The sequence below is a fragment of the Mesocricetus auratus genome, unplaced genomic scaffold (genome assembly GCF_017639785.1).
Source record: "Mesocricetus auratus isolate SY011 unplaced genomic scaffold, BCM_Maur_2.0 Super-Scaffold_4256, whole genome shotgun sequence".
Classification (NCBI taxonomy): Eukaryota; Metazoa; Chordata; class Mammalia; order Rodentia; family Cricetidae; genus Mesocricetus; species Mesocricetus auratus.
In genome coordinates this window covers 99,312,138-99,336,018 of record NW_024429182.1, presented here as the reverse complement: position 1 = coordinate 99,336,018, position 23,881 = coordinate 99,312,138, and the positions used below count along the sequence as shown (strand labels likewise).

General features: G+C 42.9%; 1 protein-coding gene across 2 annotated transcripts in view; it reads right to left on the bottom strand.

Annotated features, from left to right (window-relative positions):
• The window catches only part of Uvrag (UV radiation resistance associated), a 238,447-nt gene that overhangs the window by 201,603 nt on the left and 12,963 nt on the right, over positions 1-23,881 (bottom strand). For both annotated transcript variants that reach the window (XM_040758261.1, XM_040758264.1), the window contains exons 2-3: positions 14,771-14,888; positions 4,952-4,986 (exon numbers count right to left, since the gene is read on the bottom strand). In XM_040758261.1, coding sequence (XP_040614195.1) covers positions 4,952-4,986; positions 14,771-14,888 — 153 coding nt within the window. The remainder of the gene's footprint in view (positions 1-4,951; positions 4,987-14,770; positions 14,889-23,881) is intronic.

The window sequence follows — 23,881 nt, the reverse complement described above, 5'->3', positions numbered from 1 at the left end:
TGAAATATAATAACTAACATTCCTCGTGCTAACCCCAAGTTCTTGAGAAAAAGTGAAATACTTTTCCCTTATGAAGGATGGGAAGTGGGGAGGAAGAAACAGCTCAGCAGTTAAGAGTGTTTGTCATACAATCATGAGTTCAGAGCCCAGCACCCATGTAACAAGAGGGTGCCCTACATATGCTCCAAGGGATACAACACTCTCCTGGCCCCCACACATGCAGAGAGGTCTATGTACACACTCATGTAGACAAAGCTGTGTGCATGTAAAATAATTTTTAAAAGGACAGGGAGAGGAAGGAGACCACACAAAGGTGAGGTGGACATGAATTCACAAACAAACGTTTCACTTCACTGGGATTCAACAGACCCAGCAACTCCACACGTCTTTGAATAGTCGAGAATGGAGAGCATGAAAAGGGCATGTCTTGGCTACCAAGCTATATCAAATGTATACCATAAACCTAAAGGTTCAGGCAGGGCACAGGGTGGGGAAGGCAGCTAATGTCTGTAATTCTAGTACACAGAAGGCAGAGGCAAGAAGATTGTTCTACACAACCTGAGTTACATAGTAGGATTCTATCTCTAATTAATTAAAATCTCAATCCTTACATTGGATCTGCTTATTTTCCATTTGGCATTAGCTGGGATGTTCCTCCACTGTATTCCACTACAGTGAGAACATCTGGAAAGGTGTTCAGCCAAACAGTCTATGAGGAAGTCACATGACAAACTGAAGTCACAATGATACCGCAGTCCCACCAAAATGACTGCAGTTTAAAAGACTCCAAGTTTGGGCTAGGATATGGAACAACCCCAAGAGCTTTGCCCTGTTGGGAGGGACATAGCTGGTATGGAAACTATTTGGTAACTATTAGGCCAATATCACTACAATGGAGCAGAATGAAGCCCATCGCTCTGCCATTCTACACCTAAGCACACACAGCAGAGAAGCACATTCTTCTGTTCACAGAGGAGATGTTCTTTAGAGTCAGTGAATTACTGCATGTGCCAGCAGTCTCACAATATGCTGAACAAAACAGCACGTGCCACATACAGGCCAAGCTGGGCAGAAGTACTCTCGGTAGAAAGCCAGGCAAGGGGCGCTTGCTGCTGGCCTCTTTGGGGCGTGTTAGTGACTGGAAGGAGACAAAGGAGAAAAACAACTGTGCTCCTCTTCTTGTTTGTTTAGGAAGGCTGTCTTGCTGCTTGTTTGAGACAGGGTTTCTCTGTGTATCCCTTGACTGTCCTAGAACTCATTATTGTAGACCAGGCTGGCCTCAAACCCACAGAGATGCACCTGCCTCTGCCTCCCAAGTGCTGGGATTAAAGGTGTGCACCACCACATCAGGCTCTACTTCTTTTTTTGTTTGTGTATTTCTGTTTTTCAAGACAATGTCTCACTAGAACTTTCATACTGCACCTGCCTCCCAAGTGCTAGAATTAAAATTTGTACACCACCACAAGTGGCATAAAAATAATAAAATATGTTTTGGTTTAGTGTTGTTTCTAAGATTTTTAAATGGGAAAAAAAATCAACATCTTCTTTGTCTACTGTGATGTCAGTCAAAATCGTGAAGGCAGGAGTTGGTTTGCACTGCCTGAAATGGCAGCCACTTAAATCCCTATGAGATGACATCACAATAAACACTACTCTAGAATATGAAACAGCATCATTCCAAGTTCTCACCACCCATATGACAAGGTGCTAGAAAAAACATGAAGTAACCACTTTCCTCCACATTGAAAAGGGAGGCTGAACAAAGGCTTCTGAGGGGCCAGGCTGCGTGGTAGGGAGGGTGGAATACAGAGCATCCTCAATTGCATCATCCAAACTAAGAACCACCTTAGGAGAGAAAGGGGCCGATTTCATATGATCACATGGTGGACAGGGCTCCTTTCTAGGCTGATACCCTCACACAGTGGTGTACTGTCATCTTCTCCCCCACAGCCTTTCCTCTATAAACTCACAAACAATTGCCAGTGTATGAGGAAGAATCCCTAAGTTGGCACATGCAGACACAGACGATACAGCCTGCCACCTATTCATATGTTACTGCCCAACATTTTCACTGTCTAGATCCAGATGAATTTTAAATGTATATCTAATATACATACCAGCCCAATGTCCAGATGGAGGAGACTGTTCAAGTAGTTAAAATCTGCTGACCCTGTCTCCACTGAATATTAGGATTTATAGTCTTGAGAGTTCACTGCCTACTAACTACCCACCAAAGGATGTAAAACCACTATTTTTTATCAGAAGATTTAAAAACAAAAGTCATTATTAGTTGGGTGTGGTGGTATACACCTTTAATCCCAGCACTCCAGAGGCAGAGGAAGGTAAATCTCCCAGTCCATAGTCAGCTTGGTCTACAGAACGAGTTCTAGAACATCCAGGGCTACAAAGAGAAACCCTGTCTCAAAAAAAAGAAAGAAAGAAAGAAAAGAAAGGAAGGAAGGAAGACCAAATAACAAAAAAATAATCATTATTCATTACCAATATTCATTTCTCTGCCATTTTTAAGAAAAAGGTACATAGTCACAAGAGATCTCACTAGAATTCATACTGATTTTATAACTAGTAGAAGTCCAGCTCAGGCTTCCTACCTAGCTCAGGGATGATACATTGCTAGCAGCTACCCGCCCTCTGCGCTGAGATGGGCACACTCACAGCCTTCACTGTATCTTCTAACTGCCTTGCACTGTAACTGAATGTGTCAACTACCTCAGTCTCCTTCCCACCCTTGGGGGGCAGAAGAAGCTGGAAAATCCTGGTGATGACGCAGTTTAACCCAGGGTAACATCTGACATGAGCGACATAGAGGCAGTTCAAGTGTTAATTTATCCAGCCACAATTCAACTGAAGCAGAAGAGACTTAGAATCTATAAAGAGCATTTATACTGTGCACCTCCCTCCCCAACTAAAAAACAACTCTAGTCACAATCCCAGCAATTGTTCTGGTAAGTTGTGCCTCATGTTTTCTCTAGAAATACATGCTCTAAGTTTTGTTTGTGCAACAGCAAGGCTCACTGGCTTCTAGGTGAAAGCCAAGCTGAGGGAAATGTGGTGTGGGTAGCATGGCTGGAGCCTCAGGACATCAGTTTTATGTGTCACAAACTGCGTGGCTAACATCAAGTTCCTGGTCAGTTTCCTCACTGTGAAATAAGAATATGCCTAAGCTTGCAGCATTAGCATCAGTGAGAAACATGTACAGAGCACACCTAACCTGCTCTTAGATCTCAGATGACAGGTCACAATTACACCTCCTTATTAAGGAAACTCATGTAGAGAACTTCCAAACACCCATCGGGTCTGTGGATAAAAACAACTTTAGGGGACCCACCTAGCCTTTCCCATTATTAACTTCTTCAATCATTTTAGTCAATGCCTACTCTTATAACCTGTCACTCACAGTAAGGATACAACCTCCGCTGGAACCAAAAAGCATTAACAACAGAAATAATAATAACTTGGGGGGGGGAGGAGTATCTAACTGAAACCAAAAGCAAGTAAAGTAGAATTACCAACATTAACTGTTACTGGCTAAAGGACACCACATATAACTTGGAGGCACATTTCCATCTCCTCCCACCCACCTCCATTTCTGTTTGTTTGTTTGTTTTGAGGGAAAGAGGGATGACGAGAGAGGGAGAAGGGAGAATAAGAATCAATGAAGTCCTAAAGTATTTAACCACCAGGTGGCAGTCTTCAGGAAGCCCTGTGTCTACAAGCACACCCTTAAAAACAGCTATAACTGTTCCGTTAACCGTACTGCTGGCACTAGATATTCTAAGTTTAGAATATCTGCCTCAATTGCAAAAGCAAAAAAAAACCACACACACACAATTTTGTATATGATTTCTATCAACATTTAAATTTTTTAAAACATCAAGTGTTTACAATAATCAGAATTCTCATAGATATGCAATGACTATGACAGAAACAATGTTGTAAAACTAGCCAGAAACTTTAGCAGATTGTATGCATACTCACAGGACCGCACACCTACACAGAGTCCAGAGAAATAAATGCAATCTCCACTAGGGACACCCAGGAGAATATTTACAGCATCATACTACACAAAGCCTCAAACTAAAAACCAAATATGCTAATCAAACGAGGAAAACAATGGATTGCCTGTTATATTCACTCAGTAGAATACACACAAGCAAATCAGATACACACCATACAGGGTCAACTCATCCTGACAACCAAGTTGACACATGGATTTCAGTCACCAGGCCACTTACTGCATTATTTCATTCATACAAAATTCAAAAACCAGTAAAAATATCAAGACTACTGTACATACTCAAATGCACACACACACAGAGAGAGAGAGAGAGAGAGAGAGAGAGAGAGAGAGAGAGAGAGAGAGAGAGAGAGAGAGAGAGAGAGAGAGAGGGGGAGAGAGAGGGAGAGAGAGAGGGAGAGAGAGAGGGAGAGAGAGAGGGAGAGAGAGAGGGAGAGAGATACACACTTTAAAAAGTAACATTTCCAAACAGAAAAAAGTGGCATGCTTGGTTCTTTGATGTTTTCCTTTTTGTTTAGGTTTTTTTTTTTTTTTTTTTTTTGGTGACAGAGTCTCATTGGCTGAGGCTGCCTTAAGGCTCACAACCCTCCCGCCTCTTCCTCCCAAACCCTGGGACCACAGGCGTGTGCACCATGTCCACCTAGACACTTCAGCTATCTCACTGAACAAAGCTTTTATTCCCAAGAAATAAGGTCCTATATACAAAGGCACAAACTTTTCTTATGAATTTTGCTAAAATAAATACAGAACCAAAAAAATCATGCAAATAAAGTTTTTAACAATAATAAAAAATTCAGTCATGACTGAACAACTGAGCAGGTCCATGACACAAGAACTGGACCTCAGTTTACACCCCTCACAATTTAGAAATAGGTATAGGCCATGTCACATGGACCTGTCAGGAAACAAACTTACCAAGGAATTCTTAATCACTTCGCTTCTATAAAATTCTGGAAAAAAAAAGAAGAAGAACAGTAAGTGACATGAAAGAAAACAAGCTTACTAGCTAAGCCCTGTAAAAGTGACGATATGACCCGGTAAGGCGTCTAGGATACTTCAAGGGATCTAGGCCCTGCATTATTATTTTTTGGTTTGGTTTGTTCTTGTTCTTATCCTTGTTTTGTTTTGGTTTGGTTTTGCTTTTTTGAGATAGGTTTCTCTGTGTAGCTCTGGCTGTCCTGGAACTTGCTATGAAGACCAGGCTGACCTCGAACTCACAGAGATCTGCCTGCCTCTGCCTCCCGAGTGCTGGGATTAAAGGCGTGCGCCATTTCTGCTGCAACCACCACTACCACCACCACCACCTGGAAAAAAATTGGGGGGAGGGGAGTGGAGGACCCTCTATTATCTTTATCAATAAAGATAAATATAGAGCCGGGTGTTTGAAGTGGATCTCTGTGAGTTTGAGGCCAGCCTGGTCTACAGAGTGAGTGCCAGAATAGGCTCCCAAAGCTACACAGAGAAACCCTGTCTCAAAAAAAAAAAAAAAACAAATACATATAGAAACAAAGATTAGATGGAAGTGACTTAAAGGGGGAAAACATCAGTGAAGCAGATTACAAATTTTTCAGATTTAATTTCATGATTGTTACCTGTCTCCTGGAGCACATTCTAATTTAAACCCTTAAAAAATCAAATTTCTTCTTCTTTTCCCATTTCCACTCATTTCTTTCCACGTGTACATAATAAGCAAGCACACACATGTGTGTGGTCACCTGGGCGCCAGAGGTTGAGTATTCCACTATTCTCTCTAAGGCAGGATATCTCACTCAAACTCCAAGCTCCCCCACACAGCTAGTGTGGCCCGCCAGTTTGCCCTGGGGACTCCATCTCTGCCTTTGGAGGCTGAGTTATGGGTGAACCAGCACACTCACTCAGCATCCACACGGGTCCTAGGAATTCAAACTCCAGTTCCCGCCCATCTGTGCAGCAAGTACTTTAGCCTCTGAGTCATCTCCCCAGGCCCCACTTCTACGATTTATGACGATGCTCTCCACACCTCTGAAGCACCACCTTATACAGTTGTGCAGAATGGCCTAGAAACCAAGCAACCTGAGCTTGACTTTGGCTTGTCTCTAACGTTCCATCTCTCAACTTGGAAAATTCAAATAAGTGAAGTTCTTCTGTGAGCATTAGGTTTCTTGACTCTACAAACCTTCATATATGTTAGTAAATTAAATTACAAAACCCAAAACAAAATAAAAATAAGCTAGAGGCTCTGAGAGACATTCCCACCCACCCTCCTCCAGTGTTCCACAGCCACCTGCCCAAGTTACCTCCATGCCACTGTCAATGCAGAGCCTAAAGGACTCTTAGTTCCCTGCAGCTGCGGGGCACTATTTCCCAAGTGTGATGCACAAACCACTGGTCCTTGAGATGATCTGAGGTGACACGGGGCAAACGTGTTTTACTAATTGAAATGTATGCCTTGCACATCTTACTTGTAACTGTAGGCCTATAAAACTGTGCCTGTGTCCTACAGCTACCATCTCCTCATCGCTTAGAACTGTCCCTAGCACAGGAGGAGACACTAGACAAATTTTGTTTTTATGAATGAACAATCATGTGCCCAGGTGTTCATGTGTGGGGTGCTTCAAGTGACGAAAAGTGAACCTCTTCCAGCAAGCTCTTGTCATTAAGGCATTTTTCTTTTTTTGTTTGTTTGGGTTTTGGGTTTCGTTGTTGTTTTGTTTGTTTATTTCTCTGGGTAACCTGACTGTCCTGGAACTTGCTCTATAGACCAGGCTGGCTTTGAACTCAGAGATCCGCCTGCCTCTGCTGGGGGTTAAGGCATTTCTTAGCAAACAGGCTACCTGTGTTACTTTATCCTCATCTTCCAATAAAGGTCATTTTTGTTGTATGTTTTTGAGAACTATTTACCACACATTAAGTGAAAGACCAGGTACTGAGCGAGGATTTCCAACAGGATCCAATTCTTCTAATTAACCTAGCAGTTTTCATCTTAGGTTGCAGGTTCAAGTTACTTAAACATTCACTAGATGAATAGTAGGGGGGTTTTGTTGTTGCTGTTATGAATAACTGTTTGAAATAAGAAATTCTATGTTTTTAAAAGGGAACATCCTGAAGTTGCCAAGAATTTTAACATCTTTCAAATAGTTCTAGAAATAAATAATCTTTTAAAGATGTGTAGCCTAAACAGTGTGGCTTTAGAGAACAAACCATTAGAAACAAAATCATGAGATCTAAGGATAAATGGGGTCTATGACAGACAATGACGAATCACTCTATACTGGCTGGTTTTGTGTGTCAACTTGACACAAGCTAATATCATCAGAGAGGAAGAGGCTTCAGTTGAGAAGATGACTCCATAAAATCCATCTGTAAGGCATTTTCTCAATTAGTGATCAGTGGAAGAGGGACCAGTCCATGGTGGATGATGCCATCCCTGGGCTGGCAGTCAGGGGGATTTTATAAGAAAGCAGGCTGACCAAGTCAGGGGAACAAGCCAGTAAGCAGCTCCCAGCCATGGCCTCTGCATCAGCTCCTGCATCCAGGTTCCTGTCATCCTTGAGTTCCTGTTCTGTTGGACTATGATCTGGAAGTATGAGCCAAATAAACCTTTCCTCCTCAACTGCTTTTTGGCCATAGTATTTCCTTGCAGCAACAGGAGCCCTGAGACACACTCTCTAACTAACTTGTACAATTCCTTCATTTAGGGAAACACTTATTTCCCCAGTACCATGCAATTTTATTATTTTCGTTCACTCTCAAATGTTCAAATGTTCAATCAATCACTACAACCTCTTATCACGTGACTGTAAATATACATGTACGTATATTCTAATATATATCCCATACTCTTTTCCCTAGGAAAAAGAAATCAAAGGCAGGATTTTAAAGAGGTGTTCTTGTGTCTTCAGTTTTGTTTTGTTTTTGTTGTTATTATGGTTTCGTTCCTGTTTGTCATTGTTTGTGGTGTGGAGACCAAACCAGGGCCTCATGTACACATTGCCAACATTCTACCAACTAAGCTATATTCCCAGCCCAAAGTATTTCTTTAATAACAAAGTCTTCCCTTTTTTTTTACTTTCTAGTTAATACATGTTGTTCTTTTTTAAAAAGTTTTACTACATTCATTTTTACTTCATTCAAGTATGTATTGCTTTAAAAGTGGGAAAGAAAACTAGGCTGGAGCATGGCGGCTCAATAGTAAAGCACTTGCCTAATTTGCATGAGACCCTTACTTCAATCCCCAATACCTCAAAAGATTAAAATGTAAGATCAGTGAAAAGATAACAAAGACATATATTAACTCTTTTTTTTTAAAAGAATGATTTAACTTCTTCTACAAAGTGTCTAACTCAGACCACTCTCACAACACAACTCTCCACTTCTCAGAGGGGAATAGGGCTATTTCTTCCAAAAACGATGAGTGGCTGACTGTGTGAACCATCCAACTAGACAGTTTGCCATCTCCATCAGTGCTCCACAATGCACTGGCTGACCGAAAGGACTCGGATCAGTAGAAGGACCACAGACTCCATAAAGAGATCAGATGGATGAGCAGATCTCCAGCACACTAAGCCTGGCCTATACCACCAGCCCTTCTGTTATATCTAAAACAACAGAATGGCAACAGGGATTGAAAACAATAAATACAGAATTCTGAGAATAAAATAAAACATGCTCAGTCCTCAATCTCTCATGTGTAAGATTAATGACCAATCATTGTCTCATTACATTCCTAAAAAGAATAGCACCCAGGAGATAACAAGATTGTTATGAGTTCAAATAAAATACTAGATTAAAAATATCTTATGAGTCATGATGTTTATTAATAAACTACTCATCTCTTTTTTTTTTCAAGACAGGGTTTCTCTGTGACTTTGGAGGCTGTCCTGGAACTAGTTCTTGTAGATCAGGGTGGTCTTGAACTCACAGAGATCCGCCTGCCTCTACCTCCCAAGTGCTGGTATTAAAGGCGTGCCCCACCAACGCTCGGCCACTTCTACTCATCTTATTCATTCCATTTGAATATAGTCATATGCAAGTAGATCCTCAAAGGTACTTTCAGAGCCTTATGTCCTCGTGGATCACTGTATGCAAGAGTTCTTCTAGACAGGCATGCTCACACCTAAAGGACCAGCCAGGCATGCTCACACCTAAAGGACCAGACAGCCATGCTCACACCTAAAGGACCAGACAGCCATGTTCACACCTAAAGGACCAGACAGCATGTTTACACCTAAAGGACCAGCAATGAAGAGACTGCAGAGCACAGAGCTCATGGCACATGCTGGCTGCTATGCTACATTCCTTCACTAAGTAAATGTTTTATGAGTGCCTCAACCTCATACATAATAGAAATACAAGCTTAACCTAAACTGAAAAACTCTTTTTCACCTATCAGATTGGCAAAGACTCAATAGCTCACATGGTCTACTGATAAGGTTGTAGGGGAAAAGACACACATAAAACAATTACCGTCTAGTAAATTTTGCAATACCTATCAAAACAAAAAAACACCTTCTCCACGTCCCAAGAACTCCCCTTCCTAGAATTTACCCTGCAGGCTAACTAACACAAAATAATGCACTTGTAAAATTAGCCAACACAGTATTTTGTGCAACAAGAGACTGAAACACCTAACTGACTGCACAGGGCCAACTGAAAAAAACTGTAGAGCAGTTAGTCACTGCAAAGCAGAAAAGTCCATCAGAAACTTGCTCTAAGACATGCTAAGTGAAAAGTGCTAAGTGCACAGAATCTATGACACCCGATGCGGCATCTGTGCACGGAAACTGCTGGGAATGGAGTAAGAACGTCTTATCTTTCTCCTGTTTGTGCAAGTAGTTCAGGAAAGACAAACAGGAAACAGGTAACAGCGATTACCATGCCAGAGTGGGGAAAGGAGGTTGATGGATCATAGGTGAAACCTTCACTTATGCTTTGAACCACAGACTGAATTACCTATCAAAAAAACTTAAATTGAAAATAAATGGAGGGAAGGGGAGGAGAGAGAAGATGCACCCAGCATCCTTCTGAGTATTAAAGACAGAGCAGTTAAAGAGATCGGAAAATGTCTGTCCCTGTGGAGCTTATGTCTACAGCAAGGACAGAAACATTAGCTAAACATACCAACATCGGGTGATCTTAAATAACTACGGGGAGGAATTAAGAAGAAGAAGAAAACCAAGCAAATAGGTGGTCAGAATTTGTAAAAGGGTTAGTCAGCAATCAAGGAGAGTGGCTCCCGGGAGCATGGGGAGTAAAGGCCAGCAGGAATGTGGATGGACTTGTCGGGGAGGTACCTGGGGGAAGGTGGTCAGGCCAAAGTGCAGGCAGTGCAAAGTTCCTGACACAGAAGGAAGGGAGACAGACTGTCAGTTCAGTGAGGCTGGAACAGAGACAGCAGGAGGACTAAACCTTTGGGGATGGATGCTTACGAGCAGCAGGAAGTGAGTTCTGAGTGGTTGACAAAAGGATCTTGGCCTTATTCAGAATGAGCTAAGAAACCACAAGAACATTTTTCTCCCTTCCCAGCTTTTTGAGACAAATGTTTCTCTGTGTTTGCCCATACTGTCCTGGAACTCTCTATAGACCAGGCTAGCCTTGAACTCAGAGAGCCTCTGCATCCCGAGTGCTGGGATTAAAGGTGTGTGCCACCAATAAGAGCATTTTTTGAAGATGGATGACATGATCTTCCATTTGAACTGGGTCTGGGTTGAAGACAGACTGGGTGAGAGGGCCTGGACAAAGAAACATCAGGAGAGCACTTAGGCCATCCAGGCAAGGGAGGACAGTGGTACAGAAGGATAAAGAAATCATCACCAGAAAAGCATCACTGAAAGGCTGGATGTGAGATCTAAGAGGAAGAAGGCAACCTAGGACAACTTCTGGGTTATAGCCCAGGAAATGGAGTGGTCATTTTCTGAGAGAAAAGCACAAGGCCAGTGAACAGGCACATCAGAGACTCCACCTTGAAGACACCAAGTTTAAGTCGCCTACTGACTCCAAGGGGGACACAGCAGGGTGAAGGATATGACCTCAGAGCAAAGGTCATCAGAGGATGAACTTGGATGAGCTCAGGGGCTGCACAGAGCTCTACCTCTGATGTATTCATGCCAGCTGGTATTCCAGAAGAGGACAGGCACGTACACTGCACAGGCAAGAAAACGACTATGGCTAAAACAAGCTAGAGAGGCTGGAGAGACAGCTCAACAGCGAAGAGCATGCACTGCTCTTGCAGGATTTGAGTTTGGCTTCCAGCACTAATCAGGTTACTTATTATATTATATTATTACAATATTCCAGCTCCAAAATATCCGATACCTTTCTTCTAGCCTCCCAGACACCTACACTCCCATGCACAGATCCCCAGACAGACCCAGACATATACACAATTTTAAAATAATGAATCTTTAGAGACAAACAAGCCCTCTAGCTGGGTATGATGGCTCATACCTGCAATCAAAACACTTAGGAGTCCAAGGCAGGACTACCATGAATTTGAGAGCCCTTGGCTGCACAGTAAATTCTAGGTCAATTTGTGCTACCATGACAGACCTTGTCTCAAAAGTAAAATAAAGTAAAATTACAAACTTGAAATTTCCAGGTTTAAGGGAGAACAGGATTAGAACTGAATCTCCATTCATCAGCCCAGCCTTTGTTCTGAACATGATTATCAAATACCATTTGATGTGAACTATCTTGATGTAGACAATCTATGAAAACTAAAAAGAGACCACAGAATGTCCCCCTATCTACTTGGGATCTACTATGAATTCAAGTGAGATAAAGAGCAACTGAGAAGTCAGCATTTCTGATAATCTTAACAGTCACACACACCACACACACACACACACACACACACACACACACACACACACACACACACACACACCTCTTGTAAAACCAGGAGATGAAATAGACAGTTCAGGTGGTTTAGGAAGAAGAGCCAGTTGGTCTTTCTCATGGTTATTCTGCATGGAAGGAGCTAATAAGGACCATGAACTACAGATGACTGTCATGACATCCACCCAGAGAAGGTAACATTAGCCAGGATTACTAGAAAGACTCCCTCCCCAGCTCCTATGATGAGAGTTACAAATGCCCAGAAAACACATTTCATTCCATGACTAGCTGAAGCAGAGAGATGTCTTAGAAGTTATCAGTCGTCTCATTTAATGGTGAATTAACCAAAGCTCATAGGAGGAAATACGGCCCTACCTAAGGGGTTTCTGAGAAGTACAGGCTCTCCCATTGCAGACCGGGGGCATGCCTGGGCACTGGCACTGTCATCCCCTATTTGTATTGATCATCTTTTCAATGGTAACCTCAAGAAAGTCTAAGAATTTCAAAAGACTGCAATCACCAGGTCAGGTGTGGTGGCACACACCTTTAATACCAGTACTTGGGAGACAGAAGCAGGCAGATCTCTGTGAGTTTGGGGCCAGAGCTGAGAAAGGATTAGAAAAGAAAAGTAATCAGAGACAGAAGAGACAAAAGAGCAAACACAGTCATTCTGTTTCCATGTTTATATCATGTACTCAGTACTGCTCTTGTCCTATCAGAAAAAAAAATGTTAGAGCAGGGGTCTTGAAAATCAAGATTAAAACAGTGCCACAAGGCATCACTCTATCTCTCAGGATCCCACCTGAAATCTGCAAACAAAATCTACAACACAGGCAACCTCGAAACTGCAATGCTCACTTCTGCTGCCACTGGTGCTGGATCCCAGTCAACAGCCAGTCCCATCACAGTCACCAGCTAGTCCCAAGGCTGCTCTTTTTAGAAACCAATATCAATAACACTGCAATTCCAATAATAAGGCCACCATTTTCCAAATTCCCAGAATGCACTAAGTACATTCATTGCTGCTGTCACAGTGACACTGGAACAAGGACACAGAAGTTTTATTAAGATAATTAAGGACTGGGGATGAAGGATGGCTCAGCAGTTAAGAGCACTTGCTGCTCTTGCAGAGGACCTGGCTTTGGTTCCCAAAACCCACATGATGGCTCACAGACATCTGCAATCCCCCTAAGGTATCCAGTATGCCCTCATCTGGCTTCCAAGGGCACCAGGCATAAAGTGGTACACAGAAAGACATGCAGGCAAAACAAGCATACAAGCAAAATAAAAATAAACAACTCTTAAAAAGAAAAAAGATGAGCAAGGATTAATTATATAGACACTCATCAAAAATTAAAAATACTTGCCAAGTGGTGGTGGCTCACACCTTTAATCCCAGCACTTGGGAGGCAGAAGCAGGTCGATCTCTGTGAGTTCAAGGCCAGTCTGGGCTACAGAGTTCCAGGACAGTAGGGCTACACAAAGAATCTCTGTGCCTTTTGTTTGCATAAATCAGCTAATAAAATGCATCCTACCAAGCATTATCACATTTTCTCTCTCAATCCTCATAAAAACCCAAGTTACCTACTTTATAAGACATGGCTATCTCTGTTAGGTCTCAAACCTGGGAAAGACAGCTGAAGCACCTATTTATCATATCAAAGGGGATACTGGCTGCCAGGTTCTTCCTGTAGTCCTCAACCCCAACAGGGTCCTCCTGGCTGGTATACCTTACCTCCTCCCCTAAACTTCTCCAGCCCAGATACTGGGCTGGGCTTCCCTGCCTAACGCTGCCCTTTCCTACACAGTCAAGCCATTTTAGTTACCTGACCCTTTATCCCCCTGCCTCTTGGTCTGGCTCTCCCATCCCCAGTCCCCTCAATGGCAGGTCATGTCCACTCTGGACTCTCCCAGATGTCCTTGACTCTGGCTGTCTCTCCCTTTTATCTGCAATAAATCTTTTCCTCCACCATACGCAGGAGCTGTCATGTCCTTTCTTTTTTATTTCTTTTTTTCATTCAATCTCCAAAAAAACTTTCACCCAAAGAATGAAGACAGAGGCCTGAGGCAGAGCGCCTGTCAGTGGTAGGGAGCAGAGCTGCGCCCTAATCCCCTCGCTCCATCCCACCCAACCCAACTGATGGCTCCCTAGTACTTTCTACTCAGTGTGTGTATCCCAAAGGTGATTGTGATCTTGACTCAAATAAGTGATCTCCTCTTAAAACTGTCGCTTCTAGAAGAATCCTCAGCATAATATGTAAAACTGAACCGGGGGCGGCGAGATGACTCAGTGGTGAAGGCACTGGCTGCTCTTTCAGAGGACCCATGTTTGATTCCCAGCACCTACACTGTGCATCTGTAACTGCAGTTCCAGGGGATCAGATGCTCTCTTCTGACCTCCAACGGCACCAAGCACACATGTGGTGTGCTTACATGCATTCAGGCCAAATGCTCACACATAAAATAAAACTAGTAAATCTAATTTTAAAAACTGAACTGGAAGAAACCAAGCCATTCTAAAAATAACCCCATACACATAAATCCAAACATGAGAAGATACCAACTTGGTTCCATAAACTTGGTCACTAGAAAGGGCAATATTTTAAAGAAATATAAAGTAGTATAAGACACTAGACCCCCATCATTTGTTTCAAGTGCTAGGGACTAGAATAGTAACATTCATTAAGGGGAAACAAATTTACCTGACAACTGGAATGGCAACCGTAATGTTAATCAAGGGGAGACGAACTTAACAATGAAAGGCTATCCCCCAGAATTGCCCTCTGGCCATGTCTCTAACATATGTCACCTACTTGAGATGTTCATAAAGCATAATTAACTTCCTAATAGTCAGTAAAAGAAGAAGGAACTGCAAACCACAGCACAAATGTGACAACCAACAAGGTTTGAGTCCCTTACCTTTATATATCTTTTCATTATCACACAAATGAAGAGTGAAGTAGGTATCAAGGAGCTGGTGGCCATTTCTATTGACGATATTCCGAGCAGCAATGTTCCGGAGATGCCGAAGACGCCGCTAAAACAGAATCACAAGTGAACAGGCATTCAGCTTTTCAGTCCTCTATGTTCTGAAAATAGCAGTTCAAAACAACACAATGGAATATGACAGGTTATCCCAGGCACTGTTTGTTGAACCCAAAACATAACCCAGTCTCCTATTTATGCCTCAGCACGTCCTCCACAAACAGGAAGCATACCTCCCTCATGTCACTTAAAGAGCAGTTACAGACGCAGAATGGAAACAGACAAGAAATGCTGTCCTGTGTGCAGTGCACACTGAAGATCAGTGCCAAGTGTCCTCCCCAGTCACTCCTTCACCTGGTTTCTCCCCGAACCCAGGGCTCTGCCTGCCACCATGTCCCCAGAGCTGGACTCCAGGAGCACACCACCACAGGGCATCCATCTCATCTAGCGTTGTACATGGCTGCTAGGAACCCAAACCCAGGACCTCATGCTTGTGTAGCAAGTGCTTTACCAACATCCATGTTCTCAGCCCCTGAAATCTTTTTGAAAAAGCACAACTGAAATCCACCTGCAAGTGTGTTCATATCCCTGGGACATAAACTAAATGGAGACTTGGGTTTTTCCTACAGGCTTCAGATAGTTGTGACAAACATATGCCCCTGTTATTAGTTTAGCCTAGATGCCAGGTCATTTGTACAACTACAAGAGGCTATAGGCAAGGAAAAACAATCTAAAAATAGTAACTCACTGGTTATTCCAGCCAGTCAGCAGCCCTTTGCCAGCAGCCGGCCAGTGCCTATTTGCTAATCAAGGCTAATGTCCTTCAGTGTCACTAACCAGGATGCTTGAATTATGTGGGGTCACTGTGTCTGAAACACAAAAGCTCCACAAATAGAGCTTCAACAGAAGTAGAGAAGACAAGCTGAAGAGCTAGCCCGATCGATCGTGTCATAGCAGAAAGACCATGCTGGCAGAGCCAGGCACGGTGGCACACACCTGTAGCCCCAGTACTTAGGAGACAAGAGACAGGATAACCACATGTCCAAGGTCAGACTAGACTGTATCAAGTCTGGAGTACATTCCTTTTACACCCTAGGTTATAGCCACTTCCTGCTTCATTAACTCCTTCATTCATAACTTTTTAACTGGGAGGTAGTGAGATGGTTCAGTGGGTAGAAGCACTTGCCACCAAGTCTGCTGATCTGAGTTCGATACTGGGAACCTGCATGGTAAAAGGAGAGAACCGACTCTCTAAAGTTGTCCTCTGACCTCCACACATTAGCCATAGCAGATGCATTAAACACACACACTGACAAGAATCTTCTGTAGACAACAATCACATTTCATTTGTTGCATGGCTGCCAATGGAAAACACTGCCCAAACTCTCAGTAATAAAGTGCATACACCCCATCAGTCTGACCTCTTCAAGGATCAACAAAAGACCATGCAGAGGGTTAGGGACGAAGTTCAGTGGCAGAATGCTGACCTAGCAAGCACAAAGTACTGGGTTCAATTCCCAGCACTCAAAAAATAAATAATTTGGGCTGGAGGGGATGACTAGCCTATTCCAACCCCACTGGCCCTGAAGCTGGGAAGGGTACAGGACCAGAGAGGCTGGCTGCCACCTTCCATCACAGCGAGAAGAGCCAAGACTAGGATTCAGTTTCACTAGCACAGTTAACTCTGGACAGAGCATATCAACAAGTAGTAATTACAACCCTATGAGTTCATAGTAATTTCACCCCTATGAATCAGTCAAAGACCACAGATTTGGAAAGGACTTAGTACAGTAACTGTTAACTAATTTATCCAGGGCTGGGTATGTAGCTCAGTATTACATCCACACCCAACTCAAGGCCCTAGATTACATCTCTACCACTGCAGATTAAAAAAACAGACTTAAAAAAAAAAATCCCACAGTGTGCTTAGTAGCAAAGTAGAAAGAAATAATTTGGTTTGGTTTGATTTGATCTGGTCTGATTTTGAGCCAAGGTCTCTTTATGTTGAATGTGTAGGTCTTCAACTCCTGGGCTCGGGAGATCCTCCTGCTTCAGCCTCCATTTTAAGACTACAGTCACAAGTCACCAAGCCCAGCTCAAAGAAATGCTTTTAAATATCCCCATTTCTGTTGGGTCAGTCAGCTTCTGTTATGTATTTTGGAACCTCAACACAGCATACAAGGCTTTACAGTCAGTCAAATCACATCCTAGACTAACAGAAACCCAGAGCAATTTTCAGTAGTGACAATACCCAACTGGGCTTCTCTGTCCTTCCCACATGCCACCTTGCCCTTCCTGGTACCTGAAGAGTTCTGGCTTATCAGGTGTAACGATGCCCAAAGGAACTCAGGCATCCTTATCGTGTGTCTCATCACTGACGGAGACTCACTCAGGGATCAAAGGATGGTGATTTTCATCTGCCACCCCTTTCTGTGCTCTTGTTTAAAAGCCAAAGGACTGTGGATCTTAAATACAATTACTCACAAATCCCCACCACCACCAAACAAAACCATCCCATCGATGACTCCCGTTATGATCTGGATATGAAGTGCCCCCAAAGAGATTCATGCAGTAAAGGCTTGGTCCCCAGCTAGTGTTGTAGTCTAGGTGGTTCTGGGGACTTTAGGAGGCAGGGCCTGAAGTAGGTCACTGGGTCACGTCCTTAGGGTGTCTTATCCCTGCCTCATTCCTGTCTCTCTCAGCTGCTTGAGGTGAATAGCTTCTGCCACCCACACACCCCTGCTGCCATAAAAGCCGGGTAAGCCACGGGTGCAGGATCAACGGAGTCAAGAACTGAGTCAAAATGGAACTTTCCTCCTTTTCAGTTGTCTTGTCAGGCTGGACACAGAGGCAAATGTCAGTAATCCTATTACTTGGTAAGTGGAGACAATCAGGAGTTTGAGGCCAGCCTGAGCTCCATGAAACCCTCCCAAAAGGAGGAGGAGGAAGGACTGACAGAGGACAATTAGAATGTCCTACTAGATATTTCTTACAGTAATAAAAAGTCTAACACGATTCTCAAGTCATCAGTGAGGTATTTCCAAAATAAACTCTGAATCCAATTTGTTTAAATTACAAGTGCCATTAAAGATCGATAACATACACAACAGTTGCTAATACAAGGCCCAGCCAAAGGAGGAGTGGGTAAAGGTTACAAAAAGGCAAGCCACAGGAAAAGAGAGAAACCATCAATGAACACATGAAAAGAATGTACAATCATGACCATCAGTAAACATATAAAAACCAAACACTCCCCTAGGGGCAGACTAGTTTCCAAAAGTGGCTCAAGTGCATCCCATGGCCATGTTCTCTTGAATACAGTGATGCTGCTGCTACACCACAATGAAGAAGTGTGTGTATGTGCCAGGCACCTTCACACATGGCAGGCCTGTCACCATGGCCCAAAGAATTCTAAGTGACTGTGATAGCTTCCCCCATCCTCTTGGAATGCTCTTCCTGGCAACCCCATGGTCACATAGCACAGAAGACAAGCAGTTGCATGGAGGGACCTCTCTGTGCTCATCACAACCCCAACTGATCCCAGGAGGCAGGCAGACCTGCAGCCTCTGAGCCTCTAAAGGTGACACCCAGTAGACACAAGTGGTTTCCACAAAACCCTGGCCAGACTCAGATTTAGGAGCAAAATAAATGGTTTGAGTCACTAATTTCTTTAGTTGCTACACAACAGCAGATAACTAAAGAGCTCTATCTGACTAAGCAGGCTATTTTAGTCTCTGTCAAGGTTGACACAAGTAAAAAGAAAAATACTATAAATTGTTCACTTGAAGCAAGGACACTTAGAAATTACTAAAATTTTCTAGTACTGTTTAAAAAGCAAAAATTCAGTAAACCCACTTAAGTGGTAATACACCATACGATGGAAAACATATTACCATTTTTAAAAGGTCACTTAAGTATGGGCATGAAATGCCAGGGGGGGAAAATGTTACCTATTCATAGAAATAAATAAAATTATACTCCCTAAATATCAGAGATCAAGGGTCTACGAGCTTGAAAGGGTCACCGAGTGACTTCTAAGCTTTCCAGGGCACATCAGCCTCTTCAGATTTCTAATTTGCTTACAGCCCTTTAACGACGTTAGGAGGTTTCTTCACAGCATCTGCATTAGAAATGTCTTCACACTTGTCCCAGAGCCTTCTCTACTCACACTCAGCAAGCACTCCTAGTCTCTTTGCTTTCTTGGTTCAGGCATTTATTCTTAGACTGGAACCATGCTTTCTTGGGTTTAGACCCAAGTGAGCTCAGGTAAATCCAAATTCCTATTCATCTGTTTTAACTTAATGGAGGACAAGAAAATGAAGCATTGAAGAAAGTCTCCCACATATGCAAAAAAGGTCAAGACACTCACGGAGACAGGGATGTCAGTTTGCCATCAAGTCAGACTTTTCAGAAACAGAAAAGCCCCTCGGGCACTGCAGCACTTTTCACTAATTTCTCCTTGCCTCCAGTCCCACTGGAAAGACCCCCTGGGAAAGTTCTCAGAGATGGATGCTTTAGAAACTGGGGCTGAGACCTCCAGACCTAAGCAAATGGCGCCAAGAATCAATGTCTCAGACTTGACCCAACAACACATCTCCCATGAAACACCTCACAGTTCTTCTTTGAGTCTTTCTCTGCCACAAATTACACAGCTTCTCCATTGGTAACTTTAACATTAACAACCCTGTTTTAAACTCCAAATCAGCCCAAGAATTAGTTTTATGAGTCGTTCAATGAGCACTTGTAACTTATGAAACAGGCTTCTCCAGGGCAGAGACCCAGCAGCCCTCAGAATGTCAAGCATTTCTGCACTTTCTTGCCTCTACTCTATTCACCTTCAATCTTGGCTCAAGCCTGCTCATTTCTTCCATTTGCCCTGGGCCTTGCTCTGAGAAACAGGGACCTGAGGTGACAACCAGCACAGCCACCTTCGTATCTCTTTCCTCTTCTCCCAGCTCAGTTCTTCCATCTTACTGACTGGTATTTTCTTCACACACTGTGCTTAGGCACTATGGTGCTGTAGGATATTTTGATTGCACTCTGACACTCCTGAGACTTGCCCATAAAGTTAAACCTTGAATCAGGGGGCAGAGCCGTTGACTAGCTGCCTGGAATTGGCCATAGAGAAATTTGGATAGAGAAGACATACAGGAAGGAAAGGGAGGGGACTTAAGCTTGATGCTTCCTTTTGGGGGAAGAGGCATCTCTTGCAGTGTCTCAGGTCAAAAAAGGAAATCAGCTAGTTGCTACTCAACACTCTGAGCTAGCAGGTTTTCACCCCAGCCTTTGACTCCCAAGTATTTTTTGTTTGTTTGTTGTGTTTTTGTTTTTGTTTTTATGAGACAGTGTTTCTCTGCGTAACAGAGCATTCATACACATAAAATAAGCATAAAAAATTTAAAAAATAATTTCTGGTGTGTTATTATTGTATAGTAGAGTAACTGCAGAAAACAATATATTATATTGTGCTTTGAGGATTTTTATTTGTTTGTTTGTTTTTTAAGATAGGGTCTCATGGGGCTGGATAGATGGCTTGGCAGTTAAGAGCACCGGATGCTCTTCCAGAGGTCCTGAGTTCAACTCCCAGTAACCAAAGGGTAGCTCATAACCCTCTATAGTGGGTTCTAATGCACTCTTCTGGCATAAAGTTGTACATGCAGACAGAACCCTCATCTACATAAAATAAATCTTTTTAAAAACAGAAAGCAAGCCGGGCGGTGGTGGCACATGCCTTTAATCCCAGCACTCGGGAGGCAGAGGCAGGCGGATCTCTGTGAGTTCGAGGCCAGGCTGGACCGACAGCCTCCAAAACAATACAGAGAAACCCTGTCTCGTAAAAACCAAAAAAAAAAAAAAAAAAAAAACAGAAAGCAAGAGAAAAGACAGGGTCTCACTATGTAGTCTTGGCTGTTCTGGAACTCACTCTGTAGACTAGGCTGGCCTAGAACTCACGGAGATCTGCCTGCCTCTGCCTCCCAAGTGCTGGGATTAAAGGCATGTGCCACCATGCCTAGCTCATTGTATATCTTGAAAAGCTATAAGACAATTTTGAATGGCCTCATCATAAAGAAGTAACATACGCAAGTATACTTACTTTAAAACCACACCATACCCCAGAAATATGTTCAACTTTTATGTCTTTGTTAAAATATTTTACTTTTAATTTTTTAATATCAATTTTAAAAATACTGAAAAGCAAATAGCTAAAGCATAAAAGTACCCAGAGAATCTTTATAAGCTCAAAGATCTAAGAATGACACAAAATTTAGATGTAATAAGAGAAAAATAAGGTACTACATAAAAATGTTATAAAGGTCAGAAAGACACTCAGTGGATAAAAACGCTTGTCACACAATCCTAACACACTGAGTTTCATCCCTAGGATCTTCAGTGGAAGGAGGAACCCCCAAAGTATTCCACTGACCTCCACTCAGGTGCTGCGGCTTGCTTATATCTGTACAATACATTCACTTGAACATGTACACTCGCACATGTGTGTGTGCACACACACAATAACAAGTAAATAAAATTTAGGAAGTTTTTTAAAAGGAGCACAAAATTGTTAGTGTTTTAAAATTATACATGACAACAGAACATGGCAGTTCACACCTGTCATCCCAACACTTAAGAGGCTGAAGCAGGAAAGTTACCATGAGTTGGAGGCCAACCTGGGCTACAATGAGTTCAAGGCCAGCCTAGGCTACAGAGTAAGGCTCAGTCTCAAAAAAATACAACAAACAAAACCAAAAAGCAACTCTATGAAAAAATGGCCAAGTGTAAAGTAAAAGTAAAACAATAACCTGAGGAAAATATTTAAATTCACGTAACAAAAGCAATTTCACTGACACATAAGGAGTTCCTAGCAATTCCCAAGAAAATTCTCGTAAATGGGAAAGACTATGAATAGATACTTAAACGTGGAAAAAAAAAACACTCGTGTACAAACCAGATGCACAGGTCAAAGGGGCTAATATCATTCTGAGGCAGAACACTGGCAAAGCAGGCACCTTGCAAACAGCAAAGCAACTGGCAAAAGCCTAATCTAGACAACCACTGCACATATCCTTCAACACACAAACCCGTTTCTCCATCTGTGCTAAAAATATACTTGCAGATATGCATGTGATATAATATACTGAGTTTGGATCTTCTTTTCAGTGGTTGGGGGCAGACAAGGTCCCACACTGGCCTTGAACCCCCTATGCAGTCCAGGCTTCACTCAAGCTCTTGACCCTCCTGCCTCTACCAACGACAGTTTGGATCTGTCTCCCACAGTGATGCTTTAAGAGTCAGGGGTGCCTAGCAGGAGGACCACTGGGTGTGTGTCCTTGACGAAGACAGTGACCCTGGGTCATCCCCTTCCTTGTTTGAGTCTTGCTTGAGAGGAAAATGGCTCTTTGCTGAAGGAAAGAGCCATGATCGGCAGCATCACCACAGGACGAAAGCCACCTGACCACAGACTGAGATCTCAAAATCTGTGACCCAAAACAGTCCACTCCTCTTTGTAAGCTGATTATGCTGAGTATACGACAAACATGAAGTTAACTAATGCAAACATCATAAAGTATGGCTCGCACCAGCGAAAAACTGCAGCACCGGTAGTTAAGCTATAGATCCTATATTGAAAACATTTCAAGGCCGTGAAGAACAAGAATGTGGTGGCAATGAAACAACAGTCAAGACACGATTAGTCTCTCAATAGTTTATTTGATCACTGAGTTCTCATTTGTATCTCACAGAGAGAAATGAGTATAATGATGTAATTCCTAGAGAGGCCTAAGTATATAAGTGACAACATTATTTGCCCCAGGGGAGAACACAGTGGTGGGATGACTGGGCAATGTATTGTTTTATACACATTTTATATGAAAAAGCAGAGAAATTTATTCCCTATTATTAAATGAAAAATAAATTCACATTTTAAAAACAGATGGCAACAAACCTTAAAATGCAGACATACGCAATGGCCATTCCCAGCATGAGTGTGACACAGTGGGAGGAGCTTTAACTACAACAGTGACTCTGGACTTGTGAACAAACTACCAGCTGTTTCCCTTCCCACTGAATGTAGACATTTCCATCTGAGTGCCTATGTGGGTTACGGGGGAATAAAGCAAGGACTGTGAAAACATTCTGCAAAATGGGTGAAGAACGTCATGAAAATGAGCTGATAGGCCTGTGGAGAGGGGTGTGGCGATCAGTGGGAAAGGTAACTGGACCTAGGATTGAAGGGAAGAAACGGAATTCATCTTCACAGAGATGAGAAAGGAGAAGTAAAACAGGCCTGTGATGCAGAAACAGTCAATGAATAGAATTCCGGAGCTGTGGAGCTGAGAGGCCCCTGAAGGTCACCTGAGCCCCGCCTCACCTGGGAATGTGTTCAACACGCAGAACACAGTCCTAGCATAGCACTGACCTACTCCAGCACAACCCATATTTTAACCGGGGGCCGGGGTACTCCAGATGCATGTTTTCAGCAGAAGCAGAGATTTACAGCATCAGACTTACTTTTTAATGAGAAAGTTGAGACCGAAGTAAAGGGATACTCTCGTTGTTAATAAGAAACAAAAGTGAAACTGGGCCATAGCCTGATCTCCCAGATGGGTGCACCAAGCTTGCCTCCCTGACACCGCGCCTCCAAACCTGGGAGGCCTCTTGTTCTTTCTTTCGGGTCTGGGTGTTCCACCCAAGCGTACTGGCCAGCCGTGCTCATCTGCGTCTTCTCAGCATGATGGGCAGTGGCTCTTTGCTGCCTTTCACTCACTGCCTAAGGCTCTGTCACACTAGGAAAAGCAGCTTCCTTCTCCTGCCTCCATATCAACTTGCTCTCCTGAAAACAAACTGTCCAGTTGCAAACATCAAGCCAAGGACAATGTCTTAAGAAGGTTCAAGACACTGAGAGACTTTTACCTTGAACGTGCTGGTCCCAGGCATGGACTACAGAAAGCCAGAACTCACTCTTTCTAAGGCAGAACTTTGATTTCTCCTTTCTTTTTTTTTTTTTCCGGCTATATCCTTTCTTTGAAACTAACACATACTCCTCCA